We start from the raw sequence: 21127 nt of genomic DNA, 5'->3' as shown, positions 1-21127 counted from the left end.
AACATATTTTAGGTGCGTTTGAACTTGCCTGCACTCATACATTCACTGTTATGTCAGTGGTTTGATTCAATATGAATAAAAGTCCATGTGGCTTGTGATGCTGGCAGACCAGGTGCCAGTTCTTGCCCAGGCTGTAAGCATCAGCTGAGCACTGACAAATTCATAGCTAGAAACCAAACCAGTTCACCTGTGTTAGTATTGTTCAAGATATGTACTAGACTCGCACGGATGTGTTAAAGTGATTAGTCTCTATAAAATGCTTGTCAGTTGCTGCATGCATTAATCTTATTTGTAACGGCTGTATCCTTGCTATAAGGTAATATGTAAGGTTTACTTTATAACTGTAAAAATGCCTGTTCTGAACCTGTCAGCCCTGGCTGAAAGAATGCTTCCCCCATCCATCAAGAAAGATTATCAAAATTAAGTGGGCCATCATGAAACAATATGATACAAAGATAGGGTGACCAGATGAAACCGACAAAATATCGGGACACATGGGGGAAGCAAAAAAAAAAAAAAAATGGCCGGAGCCAAGTTGCTGAAGCAAAAACAAAACCAAACCTGCTGGAGCGGCCAAAGCCACACTATTGGGACAAATGGCGTCTCGACTGTGCATCGGTCGGGACGTGGGACGAAGAACTAAAAATCGGGACCGTCCCCATTTTATCGGGACGTCTGGTCACCCTATACAAAGATTGTGTTGATGGTCCTCTTACACCGGGGCGGGCAAACTTCTCGACCCCTGAGGCCCTCCCTGGGACTCCTGCCCCATCCAACCCCTCCCCCCGTTCCCTGACGGGCCCCCCAGGACCCCTGCCCTATCCACCCCTCCCACTCCCTGTCCCCTGACTGCCCCCAGAACCCCTGCCCCTGACTTCCCCCTGCTGCCCCATCCAACCCCTCCTCTCATTCCTGACTCCCGCCCATCGGGAGCCCTGCCACATCCAACCACCCCTTCTCCCTACGTCAGCTCATTCAGACACTGACACTTCCCTAACTCATTCCCTGACCCACTCAATCACCACTTACTGCCACTCAGTCATTAATCCACTGGCTCACCATTCCTCCTTGGCTAATCATACATCCGCTTCCACCAAACACAATTATTTCTCCCTTTCCAACCAATTATTTTCTCTCTCTCTCCCACTTTCTTCCCTACATCAACTTTTTTCTCTCCCCTTTATCTTTTCCCTAAATTCTGTTGTGCTCCACCAAACCTATTAGCTCTCAATAACAGCTTTTCAAAGAGGTGTGGGAGGCGCATGTCACTGCTTGGTGTGGGAGGCGTAAGTCACTGCAAAACCAGACCCAATGTACTGACTTCCCTCTCCTTTATATCAGTGTAATATTTAACAGAGCATTTATACATTACTTAAATATAATGGGCCAGATTCACAGCTACTCTTCGGCTGCTTTGGTAACATAAAGCAGCTGTAAACCTAGTTTAACCCATGAGTTAAGCTGAGTTTATGGCTGCTTTGTCTTGCTAGAGTGCTTCACAAAGCATATTGGTGAATCTGGTCCATTGCCATCCTCACAACTAAATGTATAACAAGTAATTATACGGCATACTGTTTTTCCCCACGACATAAACACTTCAAACATTTTTTTTAAAAGTCCCTGAATGTATGTTCATTTCTGTTAGTAGTTTGCACCCAGACTTGGGGATGAATCCTTGGAGACCCAGGAGGGTAGCAGTTTAAAATTCAAACCTTATATTTTAATTGGACCATAAATCTGTATTGTTATACTTTACAATTGTATTAAAATGCTGCATGTACCAGTTTCCTGTATTTGTGCAAATGTGTTAAACTATGACTGTTGTAATGGCATGAATTAACATAGTGTACACATTATGAACACATAAAGATGTAATGTTAACTTGTATTTTTACCTCCTGAAAGAGATAATGTCAAACTTAATATATTCAACATCAGTAATTGGCAAGGTGAATGGGCAGCAGTTAAATAGAATGAAAATAAAATGGAGACAGTATGTCAGATTATTCATTTAAACTATTCATTCTCAGAATTTCAAAAGTTTTTTTCTATCTGAAATCATAAGAGAAATGAAATGAGAAGGGTTTAGTTTACAGTGCACTGGGATTTTAATGCATGGTATTTCCTTATGAATTCACCTTGAGTTTCTAGAGTTATTGCACTAAAACATCATAAAAAAAACTAATTAGTGTTTAACTATTATCATCCACATTTTGCAGCAATCAGTTCTAATGAATGTATCTATAAATGTGTATGTGAACAGGTTTTCTGCCTCTTCCTTTTTTCTGATCATTGGTCTAGATCTGATGCTTGGAAACAATTACCAGTCCAGAAAGCATTACTACTGGTCTGGAGAGGTGTTTCTATCCCTTACAGATTATGAGAAGCAGACATTTAAAAATCAGTCAGTCATTCTGACTTTTATTCCCACGTGATTTTCTGACTTGATTTGAACAGCTCTGATACAGAATTTCACCAACTGGTAGAAGTACAGATTTACAGTAGAACCTTAGTTGTGAACACCTTGGGAAAGGAGGTTGTTCATAACTCTGAACAAAACATTGTGGTTGTTCTTTCAAAAGTTTACACTGAACATTGACTTAATACAGCTTTGAAGTATATGTATATATATATATATACATATATAGTATATATAGTATATGTATATGTATAGTGAAGTATATGTGTATATATATATATACACTAATGCAGAAGAAAAATGCTGCTTTCCCTTTATATATTTTTTTCATAGTTTAGGTTTAACACAGTACTGTACTGTATTTGCTCTTTTTTTTGTTTTTGTTTCTGCTGCTGCCTGATTGCATACTTCCAGTTCCAAATGAGGTGTGTGGTTAACTGGTTAGTTTGTAACTCTGGTGTTTGTAACTCTGAGGCTCTACTGTAATTCTTTATACCATCTGAAAATACGGTACCCCTGGATGTTTTGCTCTAATAATTCTTGAGGTTGCAGATACCAAAACTATATCAGAAATTAGTGTGATTTTTTTAAAAAAATTGAATAAGTATGTTAAATATGTAACTGGAGAACAGTGAGAACACATTTTTAAAATGAGACAAATTTCTATACAGATAGAAAGATTTTAGTTCAGTACATATGGCTGAATTTCAGGCTTAACTGAATTTCACGCTAGAATTAAAATTTCACTAAACTGAATTAACTGTAAATAGGGCCCTATCAAATTCACAGCCATGAAAAATGCATCACAGACTGTGGAAATCGGGTCTCCAACCATGAAATCTGGTCTTGTGTGCTTTTCATAGACTGTTAGGGTTGGAAGAGACCTCAGGAGGTCATCTCGTCCAATCCCCTGCTCAAAGCAGGACTAACACCCACTAAGCCATCCTACACTACACTGATTCCATGGGGGAGACCAGTGTTTCTCAAATTGGGAGTCCTGACCCAAAAGGGAATTACAGGGGGGTTGCAAGGTTATTTTAGGGGGCTCATGGTATTGCTACCCTTACTTCTGCTCTGCCTGCAGAGCTGGGCGGCTGGAGAGCGGTGGTGGTTGGCTGAGCGCCCAGCTCTGAAGGGAGTGCCCCACCAGCAGCAGTGCAGAAGAAAGGGTGGCAATACCATCCTTTCTTCTGCACTGCTGCTGGTGGTGGCTCTACCTTTAGAGCTGGGCTCCTGGCCTGCAGCCACTGCTGTCCAGCTGCGCAGCTCTAAAGGCAGCCTCCTCCTGCAGCAGTACCAGGGCCAGATATTATGGGGCGGAAGCCCTAGGACCCAGAGTGTAGAAAATTGTGTCTGCTGCTGGTGCATATGTATTCTCTCTGCTCTAGATGCACAGAGATGGAGTGCTGTGCTGGAGGAAGGAAGGCACAAGAGACATAGCAGGCAGGCAGGAGAAAAGGTGAGAGAGAATAAGAGAAAGCAGCAGGAGCTGCAGGGAGAGAGAGGAGGAAGAGCCTCTTGTGTACCTCTCTAGCACCCTTAGGAGCCTGGACTGATTAATACCAGCTTCTCAGGGAGCTTCCTGTTTCCTGCTGCTTCCCTGAACCCACTTGAGGAGAACAGGCAGTCAACTGAAGTAGTAGTAGCCAGTTAGGCCCTTAAGAGGCTGATATCTTCCCTCACTCAGGCCCTGCTACCAGCCTGCTTATTTGTCCCCTTCAATTGAGTGTTGAGAGCCCCTATAGCTGGCACAGAACAGGAGTCACGAGTGAAAGAAGAAAACGCCCCTCTGGGGCAGCATTCAGAAAAAGAAAGAAAGTAAAGGAAACTTTTCTATCTAAGCAGGATGGAGCTCTCCTGAGATACATAGACACAAATGTTCACGGTGAGCCTTCCGGCCCCCGTGAGGATGTGAGTGGTGAGGAGATGGCTGATCTTCCAGTTCGTCAGAGTGCAGGTGACCTGGCAGCTACTGCAGCATCCATATCTCCATCTCAAATGAAGTAACCATGCACATTCCTGAAGAAAAGTGTAGATCAGAGAAGAGTGTGGTGGAGGTGCAAGAAACAGCTGCTGCTGAGTTTAGTTCCTTAAGCCTAGATGATCCAGGTCTGTGGACCCACTTGAGCAGTAGCCTGAGGGACTTCCTTGTATTGCATGGGCCACAGCAAGTGAAAAACTTCATGTTCCCCCAAGACAATGAAAATAGAAGTTTCCATCCAGCACATTACTGGCGTGAAATCCCCAGTGGTGACAAAGTGGAGAGGCCATGGCTTACGTACTAAAAAACCCCAGAATGCTGCACACTGTTTTTGTTGCAAACTTTTCCAGTGTAATGTTCCAGCTACATTGGGTTTTACAGGAACAAAGGACTGGAAAAATCTGGCTAGAAATCTGGCATGCCATGAGAAGGCAGCAAATCACCAGAGAGCATTCCATAGGTGGAAAGAACTTGAGATGACGCTAAGGTTAAAGGCCACCATAGATGATCAGCATCAAGAGAAGATTTCATCAGATTCTCTTTACTGGCAAAACGTTCTGAAAAGGCTCATTGCCATTGTGAGAATGCTTGCTACCCAAAACCTAGCACTGTGTGGCACTTCAGATCAGCTGTATGTGCCAAACAATGGGAACTTCCTTAAAATTGTGGTGGTGATGGCTGAGTTTGATGCTGTACTCCAGGATCATGTAAGAAGAGTCACCACCCAGGAAATGTACATACAGCACTACCTTGGAAAAACAATTCAAAATGAGATAATACAGTTACTGACATCAGCCATATGGAACAAATGACTTCAATGGTGCATTTTGTAACATCAACAGAACCTAGTGAAAATGTCCCTTCAGTGGTGACTGTCAGAGAGCATTCTCTAGAATTTATTGACATTGATGATACTACAGGAGCTGGTATGACAAATGTGCTTCTTAAAAAGCTGGAAGATACGGGAATTGTGATAGCTGACATGAAAGGTCAGGGCTACAATAATGGTGCCAACATGAGAGGAAAGAACAGAGGAGTGCAGACACGGATCTGAGAGTTAAACCCTCAATATTTTTTTGTCACAGGTAGTTCTCATTCATTGAACTTGGTGGTCAGTGATGCAGCATCTGCTTTTAGTGAGGCTGCTGAATTTTTTAACGTAATTCAAAGCATCTGTGTATTTTTTCTCTGCATCAACTCATTGATGGCAAATTTTGAAGCAACATCTGGGAACATCTTCTCTGACACTGAAACCACTGAGTGCCACACGATGGAAAAGTCGAGTGGAGGCGATAAAGCCTATCAAACACCAAATTGGGAAGATAGATGATGCCATAGTTGCCATTATGGAGGATAATGCTATGACAGGAACTGTTCATGGGAGAACAGTGGCAGAGGGAAATGGAATAATCAGAAACATGCATAACTTCAAATTTCTGTGTGGCTTATGTTGTGGCATGACATGCTGTTTGAAATAAATGTTGTAATCAAGAGACTTCAAGGTGTTGACCTTGATATATCTGGAGGAATGGAACAACGGGAGAAAGCAAAGTCATACCTGCAGTCTTACTGGTCAGATGAGGGATTTCAAAACGTTCTGAAGAGTGCACAGAAATTGGCAGGGGAACTTCACACTGAAGCTATTTTCCCACCCGTTCAAGAATACAAGAGTCACTGAAGAAGAAGACATTTTGATTATGAGGCATGGGATAATCCCACAAGAGACCCCAAACAACAATTCAAAGTTGAATTCTTTAACCAGGTGCTAGATTGTGCAATACAGTCAGTTGAAGAATGTTTCATGCAGCTCAAGGAACACAGCAGTATATTTGGGGTGTTGTATGATATTCCAAAACTCCTCACTATACCTGAAGAAGACCTACACCAGCAATGCCGGGCACTAGAGACAGTGTTGACACATGATGACATGCGCAATATTGATGCGAGTGATTTAGGTGATGAACTGAAAGCCCTTTCAAGATACATTTCAGCAGGATCAACTCCAAAGGCTGTTCTGGAATATATGTGCACAAATAAGATGACCACCCTCTTTCCAAATGCTTTTGTTGCTCTGCACATACTTCTAACACTTCCGTAACAACTTCAGCTTGGAGAAGCTGCGTTCTCCACTGGCAACTAATAAAAACACATCTATGCTCCACAATGACACAGGAGAGGCTGGTTGGCCTTGCAACCATCTCACTAGAGCAGGAGCTGGCCCAGACTGTGGACCTTCAGGAAGCAGTTCAAACTTTTGCAACCAAGAAGGCCTGGAAAACACCACTTTGATTAATCAAACAGATAAAAATGCCAGTGTTTACTATGCAGACAAGAAAAGTTACATTTGCTGTTCAGGTGTTTGAAAGTTAAGAGTTACTTAAAATTTTTGAACAAGGCATTTTAAGTTGTTAGTTCTCCTTTATTGGGGTAGGTAGCAGAGCAGTACCATGAGAGGAGTAGAACAGGAAGAAGGCAGAACTGAGACCTTCCAAAGTTTTGGCCCAAGCGAAGGGGTATGGGGGTGTAATTTGAGCTCCCCACCTGAGGTGCCAAAATGTTGTGGGCCGGCCCTGAGCAGCGCAAAAGTAAGAGTAGCAGTACTGCAACCCCTCCTACAATAACCTTGTGACCCCCCCCCCAACTCCAGGACCCCTACAATCACAACACTGTGAAATTTCAGATTTAAAAAGCTGAATTCATGAAATATATGATTTTTAAAATCCTGTGACTGTGAAATTGACCAAACTGGAGCCTGAATTTGGTAGGGCCCTAACTTTAAGCAGGCTTCACTTTCTGTTTATAGTATACAACTTTAATGAACACTTGTTCTCTACAGAACTGGTCTGTAAGTGAAGAATTTTTTTGCCTATTTTTAAATGCTAAAGGGTTTCATTTTAATGATAGTAGTTAAAGAAGAGATGGCAAATTCTGTGTAATGTCAAATGTATTATCTTCACGGTATTTCTAACTGGAAAAGATATTTTGAAGCTAAGATAAATATTGAATAATATATTGAAATATGAATTGTCTTAAAATATCAGCTTATAAAGTACAGAAATAAAGGGAGAGAAATGATTCCTAGTGACTTTTCTCTTTACATATACGCCAAGGAAATTCTGACCCTTTAATCCAAGAGCAAAATAGTATAATTCAAGAGCACAGTATAGTGTGTGATTTTCAAAGATGCTGAACCTGCTATTGGCTGGATGCTGAACACTTCTGAAAATCAGTCCAGTACCTTTTTAAGTGCTGGCATGGAGCATGTTAGCACATATTTGACTCATTTCTGTAGCTCTTGCTCAGGCCCTACCCAGGTGAAACTTCTAGTGAAGTCAACAGCAGTTTTGTCCTCTTGTAGAATTGGATCCCATATGGACTTAGTCCTGCAAATCCTCACTCACGTAAGTAGTGCTTACTCAAACCATTAATTCTGATGATAGGAGAAAGGACTATTCATTTATGTAAGAGATTGGAGGAACACAGCCTGTATTTCTATAAATATACTGTAGTTCTTTATTATATGCACTCATGAGCCCCCATTGCATGTGTCATGTTTTGGGGTGTGCTCCAGACCAGTTGTTACTGGCTGCCCTGTAACTCTGAGTGCCTCAAAATACTCTGCTGCAGCTCTTGTGTCGGGACTATACAAGCATGTACTGCGTGCCTGTGTATTAAGCAACTCTGACTCAGCAATCCTGATTCCAACAGCCTGCTTGTTACACTATTACCACACTCTGGCCCCTTAGTTACACCTGGCAAGATGACCCCAACATACCCCAGTCCTGAATTTTCCCAAAACCATGTGTTCTGCAATGTTCAGCCCTCTCCCGGACTTATCAGAGAGATATTAAGGTTCATTTGTTCTGTTAAAGGTACAATACCCAGCAGCTTGCCACGTTGACTGAGTTAACATTTACTTTAAATCAAACACAGCACTGGATTGGTTTAGATCAAAAGTAAAACAAGTTTACTGACTAAAGGAGATAAGCTCTGAAGTGAGTTTTAGTATAGCGGATAGAGTTAGAAAGGGTTACAAGCACATAAAGTGAAAAACGCTTTCTAGAGACTAAGGCCTGGTCTACAGTACGTGGTTATTTCAGAATCAGCTGAGTTAATTCAAAATAAAACTGATTCTGTCCACACGACCAAACCGGTTTTTTCGATTTAAAGGGTTCTTTAATCCTATTTCTGTACTCCACCTCCGCAAGTGGAGTAGCGCTAAAATCGAGATCGCAGTTCCAGGTTACAGATACTGTGGACGCAATTCGACGTTATTGGCCTCCGGGAGCTATCCCAGAACGCTGCCTTGTGACCGCTCTGGACAACACTCTCAACTCCGCTGCACTAGCCAGGTAGGCAGTAAAAGCCCCAGGAACTTTTGAATTTCATTTCCTGTTTGGTCACCATAAGCACAGGTGACCATCAGCACAGTCTACCATCACAGGCGACCATGCAGAGTCCACCATCACAAGAGACCACGCAGTCCCGGATTCATAGACGAACTCCAGCATGGTCTGAACAGGAGGTACTGGATCTCATCGCATGTTGGGGAGACGAATCTGTTATGGCAGAACTATGTTCCAAAAAAAGAAACGCAAATACATATGCTAAGGTCTCCAGGGCCATGATGGAAAGAGGCTACTCCAGGGTCACAGAGCAATGTTGTACAAAAATCAAGGAGCTCAGGCAAGCGTATCAAAAAGCCAAGGAGCCGAATGGGCACTCTGGGTCACAGCGCCATACATGCTGCTTCTACTGTGAGCTGCATGCAATTATGGGGAGTGACGCCACCACTACTCCACCACTGTCTGTAGACACCTGCACGGGGGGAGTTGCACAGAGTGAGGAGGATGAGGAAGAGGAGGAGGAGGAGGACAGTGCACAGGCGGCAAGTGGGGAATCCGTTTCCACCCCTAGCCAGGAACTAGTCTTAACGCTGGAGGCAACAGCCTCCCCCCACTCCCAAGGTGGGCTCCCGGACCATGACACTGGAGAAAGCACTTCTGGTGAGTGAGAGCCTGATCGGAGCCATGTGGTGGGGTGTGGGGGGAAACCCAGCTGCGCTGGACTGTTCGTGTTTAGTTTAAAGGGCTCATCCCTGCTCAGAGACTCATCGGACCCACGTGGTGGGTGTGGGGTGCGGTGGGGGGGCGGTGTTGTATGAAGTGATCATCCCAGAGAGCCTGCAGGCCCTCCTTTTATATGGCAAACCCCCAGGCATTGCTTGCTATGGGAAAGGGGGCCCTGCAGTTTGAAAGCATTGAAATGAATGTGGAAGAAGCAGAACCCCGCGTGCCCCTAGGGCTTACCATGGCTGCCTGCAAGCTGAATTCTGTTGCCTGACTGCATGTGATGGCTTACTCACACCAAAGTGGAAGGCACTTCAGTATAAGAGGCAAAATGCGACCTTGTACAGAAAGAACATGTGCTGTGTACTATGAATTGCCTGTTTCACTGAGAAAGAGTGTCCCCTTTGTTCTCTAAAATGTATCTTTAAAAATACTACCCTCCCTTTTTCTCCTGCTGCAGGTGCAAATGTTTCAACGTGGCCCCTATCTACTCCGTCCCAGAGGCTGGTCCAGATTAGAAGGTGGAAAAAACGAACTCGCCACGACATGTTCGCCGAGCTCATGCAGTCCTCCCACACTGATAGGGCCCAGCTGAATGTGTGGAGGCAAACAATTGCGGAGTCCCGTAAAGCGTTAAATGAACACAAAGAGAGGAGGGACACATGCAATGAGAGCATGCAGGATGCTATGGTCAAGCTCATGGGGAAGCAAACTGACATGCTCTGCTGTATGGTGGATCTATGCGGGAAAGGCAGCAAGACCACAGACTGCTGCTGCAGCCCCTATATAATCGCCCTCCCTCCTCCCCAAGTTCCATAGCCTCCTCACCCAGACGCCCAAGAACACGGGGGGGTGGGTCACTACGGGGACCCACACACTAAACCCCAGAGGACTGCACAAGCAGAAGAAAGCTGGCATATCTGAAATTTTGATTTGGTTTCTGGACTTCTTCTTTCCTCGTCCTCCAGCCCCCTAACCCAATTACCCCCCCGCCCCCGGTCTACCTTCTGATTTCTCTCAATGTGTTGTGCAACAAATAATGAAGAACGGTTTTTAAACAGTTGTGACTTTATTTCCTTTCATATACATAGGGGGCGGGTAACTTCAAGAGAAACAAACACAACTGTCACACCGTACCCTGGCCAGTCATGAAACTGGCTTTCAAAGCTTCTCTGATGCGCAGCGCGCCCTCTTTTAATAGCACTCTTCTAATAGCCCTGTTGTCTGGCTGTGCGAAATTGGCTGCCAGGCGAGTTGCCTCAACCTCCCACCCCACCATAAACGTCTCCCCCTTACTCTCGCAGATATTGTGGAGCACACAACAAGCAGCAGTTACAATTGGAATATTGGTTGTGCTGAGATCTAACTGAGCCAGTAAACTGCACCAGCGCACTTTCAAACATCCAAAAGCACATTCCACCACTATTCTGCACTTGCTCAGCCTATAGTTGAACTGTTCCTTACTACTGTCCAGGGTGTCTGTGTACGGCTTCATGAGCTATGGCGTTAATGGGTAGGCTGGGTTCCTGAGGATAACTATAGTCATTTTAACATCCCCAACAGTAATTTTCTGGTCTTGAAAGTAAGTCCCTTCCTGCAGCTGTTCAAACACACCAGAGTTCCTGAAGATGCGCGTGTCATGCACCTTTCCCGGCCATCCCACGTTGATGTCAGTGAAACATCCCTTGTGATCCACCAGTGCTTGCAGCACCATGGAAAAGTACCCCTTGCGGTTTACGTACTGGCTGCCCTGGTGTTCCGGGGCCAAGATAGGGATATGTGTTCTGTGTATCGCCTCGCTGCAGTTAGGGAACCCCAGCACATTAAAGCCATCCACAATGGTCTGCATATTTCCCAAAGTCACTACCCTTGATAGCAGCTGGTCAATGATTGCGTTGGCTACTTGCAGCACAGCAGCCCCCACAGTAGATTTGCCCACTCCAAACTGATTCCCGACTGACTGGTAGCTGTCGGGCATTGCAAGCTTCCACAGGGCTATGGCCACTTGCTTCTCAACTGTGAGGGCTGCTCTCATTTTGGTGTCTTTGCGCTTCAGGGCAGGGGACAGCAAGTCACAAAGTTCCATGAAAGTGGCCCTACGCATACGAAAGTTTCGTAACCACTGGGAATCATCCCATACCCGCAACACTATGCGGTCCCACCAGTCTGTGCTTGTTTCCCGGACCCAGAATCGGTGTTCCACGACATGAACCTGGCCCAACGCCACCATGATCTCCCAATTGCCACATGCCGCGCTTCTAGGAACGTCTGTGTCCATGTCCTCTTCAGTATAGTAATCGCGCTATCGTCGCTTCCTTGCCCAGTTTTGCAGGTCCTGCACATACCGCTGGATAATGCGTGAGGTACTTACAATGGTCAAAACTGCAGCGGAGCTCTGAGCGGGCTCCATGCTTTCCGCGCTATGGTGCCTGCACGGGTAATCCTGGAAAAAGGGCACGAAACGTAGGAGAGCAGAGTGGCAGGGGAAGAGGTGCTGTTCGGTTCACGATAGCCGAAAAAAGGTGGGAAATGGTTGTCTTCTGAAGCTTTCAAGGTGGCGGGAGCCCAGGACAGACAACATGAAGAAGCTTGGTAGCATGGCAAGAGCGGGAGAGCAGAGTTTGGTGGCGGAAGCTGTGCTGCTCGGTTCACAATGGCCGAGCAGAGTTGGCAGCAGAAGCAGTCGATGAGGAAGAGAAAGAGTAGATACGTATAGAGATTACATAGAAAGATGAGAGGAAATGCGAGGTGGATTCATAGTACCAGGAGAGAAGCGGTGCACCATACTGCACCGTCTGCTGAAAGCAGTATGGCGTCTACATGCTAAAAAGGCAGAAACGATTGTCTGCTGTAGTTTTAACAGAGGGAGGAGTGACTGATGACACACACCCAGAAATACCCGCGAGAATGTTTTTGCCCATCATGCACTGGGAGCTTAACCCAGAATTCGAATGGGCGAGGGGACTGCGGGAACTGTGGGATAGCTGCCCACAGTGCATCACTCCGACATTCGATGCTAGCCTTGGTACTGTGGACACACTCCGCTGAATTCACGTGCTTTAGTGGGGACACACAAGACTGAATGTATAAAATTGCTTCCAAAAATTCGAATAGAATAATTTTGAAATAATTTTGTACTGTAGACGTAACCTAAGATTTAACAAAACTACACTCTTGGTTCAAGGTAAGATTCTCATCATGCTACCTTCCGGCAAGAATGCTGACCAACCCCTCTGGTCAGGATCTCCATAAACTGTTTGGTTCCTTTGTCTTCTAAGGTGAAAGATAACTGGGGGTCTTCATCCTTTCTTTTAAAGTCCACTGAATCTTTCAAAGATTACCCCCTCCCCCGAGTAAATTTTATTCAAGTGTGGGGAAGGCGACATAATCTACTGGTTTCTTTGCCTGCTGGTGTTTGCTAAAATGCAAATTCATCTGTTTCCTGCAATTTCCTCCCTTTGCTGTGGTGCTGAGTGGTTATTTCCTCCCCTTGTTGACTTGATGGTCTTGTTTACTTTCTATGTAAATTGTATTCCTATTGTCTCAACGTATCAATGTATCTTGGAAATACCTCAATGTATCTCAATGTATCTTGGAAATACCTTCCATGTGGCAGAACCAAATTCCTTGTCTAGGATGGGGTAACTTTAGCCCTGACTGGAAGATGCACTTTGATCATTTCCAATAGGTTTATAATTTTGAATTTGTCCTCTGTATTTACACCACACAATAACAATGATCAGTCTGTTTATTGGTTTTCTATTAATTTACATAACACCTTTTTAGATACAGGTAATGACATTAGTGAGTTGGGATACACTGAACTAGTAGACCAGCTGAATCTTCCTACTAGATATCAGTGAACCTCTTGCATAAGGAAAGAAGGCAGTACATAACTCTAAACACTAGGAATCTCAAAAATTCTCCTCTACCTAGGATTCCAAATGGCAGCAGGGAACAGACACTGATTCTTGTATTCTCATTGTTAAACGAATATTATTAGCACTCTTGGCATATTATAGAACAAGATCATAGATATTTAAAGTAACAGCTTGTTTACACCTAAGACTAGTCAGTATTTCTAAAGGCATCTTTAAAAAAACAGTCATTTGACACATCAAGAATTTCCTTCAAGTATTTGTAGTCTCTGAATAGGCTACACTTATCTTTAATGGTATCATTTGATTTTTAGCTAGCAAAACTATTAATTCTGGGTTTCAGATCTGGCTTTAGCATCTGCTGATGTAGAGCATTTTAGTGGGCAGAATGTTGTAACCCTTTGACCTTGCACAGCAAGGATTTTCCAGTTCAGCTACAGTGTGTGAGATTAGATGTTTCTATGTTGGCATTTTTCTTAAATTCTCCAAGAGCTGCACTACTACTAAAATAACTTGTGATAGCAAAGGTGGAAGCGCTAGTGTAAACTGATGGATGGCATTTTTGCCACTATGCTATCAAATCTGCTCAGAATGGGTATGGATGACAGTGATAAAGCTATAACGGACTTATTTTTTAGTGCTTTTATTGTTGCTCCCACTGGTGGAGCTACATTAATGGCAGTGGAAATTGGGAGAAATTTAAGAAAAATGCCATTGTAGATGAGATCATAGTGTCTGAGTCTGAAAGACTGGAGAGCATAAGCACTATGCTTTCCTATGTTCTTGCAATGCTAGCCTTCCTCAAGGGAACAGGGAGAGAGGGTAAGGCCATGAACCCATCCACTAGATATGATTAGGGATGGCGGGAGACATATGCTTTACCCTGCAAAGAGGTGGCAAACACTCTCTGCAATATGCCAAGTTGCCTGAAATTCATGCTGGGACTGTCACAGCAACTTGGTCCCTGCCTCATCATCCTATCACAGGGTTGTGCATTAAATGCACAAGGTAGCTCCTACTGCCTTAATATTGAGCAGAGGAAGCACTAAACTTCCATTGTCTGATGTAATAACACACTCCAGTCCGATATTTTCCTGTAACCTGGGATTTTATTCCCTGAAGCTGCACTGTTCAGTTTGTGTGCACGGTAGCTCATAAGTGTGGTGTTTTAGTAGTATAGTAAAACCCCAATTTCTTTTTTTTCTTGAAAGGTTTCATATATGTCCAAAAGCTTAAGCAAAACAAGGTTTTACATGAGCAGGATGTCCTAGCATTCTGCCCCAGAATAAGCCCCATGTGCACAGAAGCAATTCCCAGGACTGTGTTCCCTTGTGACTGGATGTGGACCTGCTGGATCTTTCCCTTGGTCACCTCCTTCTATTGGTCACCTCCATCTGGGTCTTCTGAAGGGCCAGGCCACATAAAAGTTCAGTCCCCTCCCAGGGTACACAACGTCCCAAAATAAACACCACCTTCAACAATAGTTCCAAGTTCATTCTTATAGAATCACCAGAAGGCCCCTGAGAGGTCATTTGGTCCAGCCCCCTTCAGTGTTGCAGGACTAAGTATATCTAGACCATCCCTAACAGGTGTGTGTCCAACCTATTCTTAAAAAACTCCAATGAGGGGGATTCCACAACTTTACTTGGAAGAGTATTCCAGAGCTTTATTATCTTTATAGGTAGATATTAGGAAAAACTCTAACCTAAATCTCCCTTGCTGTATATTAAGCCCATTACTTCTCATCCTATCTTCAGTGGATATGGAGAACTATTGATCACATCCTCTTTATAACAGTCCTTAACGTTTTTGAAGACTGTTATTAGGTCCTCCCTCAGTTTTCTTTTCTCAATACTAAAACATGCCCAGGTTTTCTAAACCGTTTATCACTTTTGTTGCTCTTCTCTGGACTCTGTCTCCAATTTGTTCATATCTTTCCTAAAGCATGGTGCCAAAAAACTGGACCAAAGACCCCAGGTGAGGACTCACCAGTGTTGAGTAGAGTGGAAAAATTACGTCTCATGTCTTACTTACAACACTCCTGCTAATACATCCCATAATGATGTTTGGGATTTTTTTTTTGCAACAATATTACATTGCTGACCCTCATTTAGTTTGGAGCAGTTCTGGGAGCAGGGATTGAGTGGTGTCTGCTACCGGAAGTAACCAGCAGCCAGCCTCCTCCCTGTGAAGGAGCAGTTTCCTCCTCCCCTGATGGAACTACTGTAGTCCTTTCCAGATGGATTTCTTCCTCAACCTTGGAGATCTCCATATGCATATTTTCAGTTAATTCCTCATGTGCATGGATGCTCCTCACCCTAGCCACCTCCTCCTGTAGCTCTCTCACCTGCTTCCTGAGTGATTCTACCAGACGGAACCTTTCCCACTGGATGCAACAGGGAAATGAAGGCCACAGTCTCTGCAAATCCACAGCAGGGCCTGGGAAAAGGCATCCATGGTTGGGTTCCCTGTCTGGACATAGGCACAGGAAGTGGAGCAAGGAGCAGTGTTGTCACTGGCTATGTGGCCTTTTCGAACCATGCTGAGTTTTATACTTTCTCTCTCCTAAAGCCTCCCTCTCAAACTCTTGTTTGCTAGCTCCCCTTGGTTGCTTAGTGCCTGTGTATTAAGCCCTTCTCTCTTGGGTCAGCCCTGCCCCCTCGTTAACACACAGGGGAAGGGTGATCAAAGTGCAGGAGGCTAAAGCCTTACTAGTGCCCATTCAGCTGCCAGCTAGGAGGCCTCTGGATCCCATTTCCACACAGTCCCCAAACACACACAACCATACTCTAAATTTTAAGTAAGCTAAAAGAAAAACCATACAGAAACAAGCTTGCCCACTCACCCTAAGAATTAATGCCTGCTTCTTCTTCCCTCCGACTTCCCTGTGTGCTATCCCCCTGTTCATCCTCCACCTCCTCCTGAATTGGTGGTCTATAGTAGACCCCTACTATGATATCATCTTTGTCCCCTTCCTGTACCACACACCTCCTACTTTCACCCATAGACTGTCATCTGGTTTGCCTTTTTTTTCTGGACCTCAGAACAAGTGTATATATTCTTGATGTACAATGCAACATCAACTCCCTTTCCCCACTTCCTGTTCTTCCTGAACTAAACAAGCTATTCCTTCTATACCAATATTCCAACCAGGAGACTTATCTCACCAAGTCTCAGTGATGCCATTTAAGTAATAATTTAGGTTGTATACTAATACTTCCAGTTCTTGCTTTTATACCTCATACTCCTTGGATATGTGTATAGACATCTAAAAGGTTGAACAGATTCTCCTCACTCTTAACATGTCACTGACTCCCCAGGTTTTCCCTCCTGGAAGTCCAGGTTCCACTAAAACACAATGGTCTTCCACCCCTCCTGGGCTTCTCTTCAGTTCCCTGTTCTCTTTGTGAAACACCAGCCCCAGGTCTGCCTCCCTTGACGTTGGCTCCTTGTTCCAGGGAACTAGCTTTGATTTCCAGCTTAACTGCTCTACTCCACCACCAGCCCCAAATTGCTGGGATGCCTCCCTTTTTAAGTCTTATAACCAGCAGAGGTGTGGTAGGGCAGGGCTAATTAAACCAGGAGCAAGATGACCAATTACACCAGGATTGGTACACAGTGGATGCTGCTGTTATGGAGGGGGTTATGACTGGCATTAGGTTAGATGATAGTTTTGGTTATCTAGATGATATAGTTTGTGGTTTGCACACATTTGATTTGATTGATGCATGTGCCAATTTAAAATAACAGTTGTTTAAGAAGAAAACTAGAAAAACAAAAATTCCACCATTTGCAAACATAAAAGATGTGTTTGATAGTGGGATTTTAAGTCTGGATCTTCAAATTCTCTGCACAGATCTTTCCCACTTAAACTAAAGGTGTCTCATCCTCTGTGGACCAGCTCCTAGAGGAGAATGTGACCCACACTTTACCCATGGATTATACAATAACTTTCTATAGAGCAGAAAAAATGTTGGCCTTCCAGATTCCTGGGTTCTGTTCCTGCTATTTGGAGGGGAGTGTGGTCTAATGGCAAAAGCAGTGGTTACAATAAATAGATCTGGCACATTCTGTCTGAGAGGCAGTGTTACCTGAGTGTATGAAAATTCAGTCTGTCATAATTAAGATGTGGGTTCGATTTCTAGATCTGTTAGAATCTTTCCATTAATTTGTGGGTGATATGATACTTTCTTCCCCCCGATGATCAGGGTATGAGCCATTGATCAGCAGTAAGGATTTCAAAGTACACAAATGTGAACAGCAGTGAGTAGAAGAGATGAACTTAGAACTCATGGCCTTCTGGCTTCCAGTGCTCTTTCCCTTAGATTACAATGGTGTTCTGTGAGGGATCCTCTCTCTCATACGTATATAAAATATCTCCATGGAACATCTCTTCCACAGCACTGCAAAGCCAGGTAAGTGTCACCCATCATACAGAACACCCCTGCATGATCTGGGTTAGCTGAGAGAACGGTCTATGGTCCTCTTTGTAAGGCATTAATAACATGCCAGTTCAACTGACAACATTTTCAATATGCCAAATAATTGATGCAGTTAAATTATGTTGCTTAACATTTGTAGCTTTGGAATGTACCCTAAGAGAATTTGTGGATTTATTTTGCAGGTGAAGCTTTAAGAATATCAGCAAGGGAATTTACCAGTGATCCCTGTTATCTGCCTAAAAGGAAATCTGTTGTTCAAGCAGCACGCTTCCTTCTGGCTGCTGTCACTAGACTTCTGATTCTGGCAGACATGATTGATGTGGCATACCTATTGCAACATTTAACAGTGGTAAGTAGAATCTGCACTGATTCAGTATGCGTGGTCAGAGAAGTGACTGCAAATGGCACCTTCTCATGCAACATACTTTTTTCATGTGTGTATCAGGTCAATTATGTTTAATTTCTTCACAAAAAAGTTTGTAATCACTTTTTACTCCTCCTACCATTGAGAGCCAATACAATGACTGGTGTGGGAGAGTGATCTGGCTTCTCCTCTTAATCATACATCACCAACAGAATTTGCAACCCAATTACAATGGAAAAGTCTCTTATTGGTGAAAGTACATGAGACCAAACACAATGCATATACTAGGTGAAGTTGGCAGTTAGGAAAAAAAACATCCTGTAAACTGAACAAGTCTGATATGGAGCCACTGAGAGGAAATAAATATACACCCCCCTGTGGTGACATTTTAAATTGAATTATTTTATATTCCCTAGTTGATTATGGGAAACATTATAAGTTACTATAAAACTGCCATTGCTTCCAGTATATTGATTACTGCTAAATAGGAAAAAATTCTTCTTCTAGAATATCTTGAGATTATTTCCCTGAATTTATTTGTTGAAATGTATTCAATTAATACATTACTGGTATTCTTTTTGAACTATAGGTTGGTGGTATACATTTGAAATCAGAGCTGTTTTGATAATTATGATGGTCAGACAGGAACAAAAATATGTTACTTATCTGGATGAGTCCAGGTGCAATTTAAATATGCATTTTTCAGGTAGCAAGGAATGAGGTTGGGCAAAGGTGCCCACTTATACACACACATGCCCTATTCTGGGGTTGTTTGGCTGTGTCACAAGTTAGAGATGCCTCAGGGCTGCTCTAATGATCACCCAGCTTAAACAGCTCCCAAGGGACCATTCCAGCAGCCAGATATTACCAGAGTGCACTTGTGCTCTGACCATACCTCCTCTACTGCAGCCGTGCACTTTGCCAAGGCCAGAAGAGATTGGTAGTACAGAGCTGGCTTTATAGCATTCGTGGCTTCCTCTACAGTGGGGAATCCCCAGCTGGCTGGATAAGCCACCTTTTCCCTTTTCTTTCACTGTTGGTACCAGGCCTTGCCTTCAGTTCTTGTAACTAGTCACACATGTGACTTTGAAATTCACTTTCCTTGATATTTGTGGCAGTAAAACTGAACACCTTGTTTGCTGAGTTAGCATTTGCCAATACGTTAGCTAACTCAAGCTGACTGGCAATCAAGTAACTCAAGATTTAAAAAAAAACAACACCTCTACAATTTAGACCATCCTTCAAGGCTGAACAGTGGAAAAAGTGCTTAATAACTTTCCTTTTTAAACAACTGAATAAGGTACTTCAGTAATACTCATCATCAGATGATGAGTTTTGGAGGGGGCCTCTTGTATCATCATTTTTTGCCCCCTGCATCAAGGTTAAAGAAACTTATTCTGTTTTCTTATGTTTAACATCTGCTTAAAGATGCTTAGTAATGTGCTATTATTGCCTCATTAGGCAAATTGTTCCACACTTTTGTTGATCTTAATGTCAAGATGCTGTCCTATTAGATAAGCTAGATTCATTCTTTCAATTAATTCCATTACTACCTGTTTTAATACTAGTATCTTGTGTAAAGAGCTTTTCTCCCAGTTTTTGCATTGTGACTTCCAATACTTAAACAGTTACCAATATCATGTTGCTTAAATATATTTTGTAGGCTAATTACATATAGTTCTTTCAGATTCTTTTCCTGGAGCTTTTTTTTTTTTCCTTCCCCCTGGCTCAGTGCGTGTCTTTTGGTAGCTCATGTTTAGGACTCCGTGTCTATCATGGAGATCGCAGAAGTCATGGGTTCAATGACTTTCCACAACCTCCGTGACTTCTGCAGCGGTGGGTGTGACTGACCTCAAGGCCACCCATACAGTGTCACACCTTACTCCACAGGTAGACCCATTGACTTCAGTGGGACTACATGTGGAGTAAGGTACTACTCAGTGGGAGCAAGAGAATCAGAATCTGGCCTCAAATGAGACCAGGAAGGAATGTCTCTCCAGACTATAGTATTTCACTGTGAAAGGCATCATGGAGATTTTAATGTTTCCTTTGAAGCATCCTGCATTGGCAGTTGTTGGAGACATTCTAGCTGGACCATTGGCTTGATCTGGTATAGGAAAGTCAATGATCCTACAGCATATAGTATATGTGTGTGAAGTTTGCCAGTTTAGAGTGTTGAAAGTGGTCTTAATAATGCTATTTTTTAAAATTTTTCTTGTCTTGATACTTTTCATCAATAGTCTTTGTACCCAGGTGCCATCCCAGGTGCAGCCTTGTGGCCTAAGGTGGCACTGTTTCAGTTTCCCTTTGAGGTTCCAAAAATAACTTATACACACCTGAATCTTTATTTGGGGTCTTATGTATTTAATACCACCTGGCTCTCCAAAGATCCTCTTTTGGCCTCCCCCCCTACTAATGTTAGGGTTTCTCAGCACTCCTTCTAGGACCTGTGCTTCAAATCCTGGTCTTCTTGGCCTGTAAAGACTCCTGTCAGGTTTAGGGGTTTCAAAGCCCTCCTTGCTGAGTTCTTCCTCCTACACATCTCCTCCTTGACTGGGCTTGGAGTCTTCTTTTGAGTCCCCTACCTAGTTCCTAATAGTCTCTTGATCTTCTCCAGGTGGATCTAATAATCCCAAGCACTTGCCTGCACTATCTGGGAGAGAGGGGAGCCTTGCCCCACCCACTCAGCAAAGCTCCTGGGGCCTTTAAAGTATATGGTATGGTATGGCCATGTACATTCCCTCTCCCACACACTGATTGCTCCCCGGGACCATCTTCCTCTCATCCAATTATTGCCTTTGTTTGCCTCCCTGTACATGTGGAATGGGATAAATGGCCTCTCTGACAAATGCCTCTGGTCTTAGAGGGCCAGTATCCTGCTGCTCCCCTAAACTTTTATGTAAGAAAATGTTTTCATAATCTTAAAGGCACCCTTCCTGAACACTTTTAGTGCTCTTAAGACAAGTAATAACTAA

General features: G+C 43.5%; 2 protein-coding genes across 6 annotated transcripts in view; both read left to right on the top strand.

Annotated features, from left to right (window-relative positions):
• Window positions 1–21127, top strand: part of CTNNA3 (catenin alpha 3) — an 896431-nt gene that overhangs the window by 41821 nt on the left and 833483 nt on the right. For all 5 annotated transcript variants that reach the window (XM_074958868.1, XM_074958865.1, XM_074958864.1 and 2 more), the window contains exon 4: window positions 17971–18137. In XM_074958868.1, coding sequence (XP_074814969.1) covers window positions 17971–18137 — 167 coding nt within the window. The remainder of the gene's footprint in view (window positions 1–17970; window positions 18138–21127) is intronic.
• LOC141990948 (uncharacterized) lies at window positions 8786–10452 on the top strand. Its single transcript, XM_074958871.1, has 2 exons — window positions 8786–9405; window positions 9929–10452. Exons 1-2 carry the CDS (start codon window positions 8850–8852, stop codon window positions 10285–10287), a joined length of 915 nt encoding a protein of 304 aa, XP_074814972.1. The 5' UTR covers window positions 8786–8849; the 3' UTR covers window positions 10288–10452.

Source organism: Natator depressus, chromosome 7, assembly GCF_965152275.1.
Source record: "Natator depressus isolate rNatDep1 chromosome 7, rNatDep2.hap1, whole genome shotgun sequence".
NCBI classification, from domain to species: domain Eukaryota; kingdom Metazoa; phylum Chordata; order Testudines; family Cheloniidae; genus Natator; species Natator depressus.
Note: the sequence above shows the minus strand (reverse complement) of the source record. Positions and strands in the feature narration are given on the sequence as shown.

Excerpts from the sequence above, each read along its gene's own strand:
- LOC141990948 (XM_074958871.1), top strand. The coding sequence starts at position 8,850 with ATGCAGAGTCCACCATCACAAGAGACCACGCAGTCCCGGATTCATAGA. Across the intron at positions 9,406-9,928 it reads CACTGGAGAAAGCACTTCTG|GTGCAAATGTTTCAACGTGG; the intron begins GTGAGTGAGAGC and ends CTCCTGCTGCAG.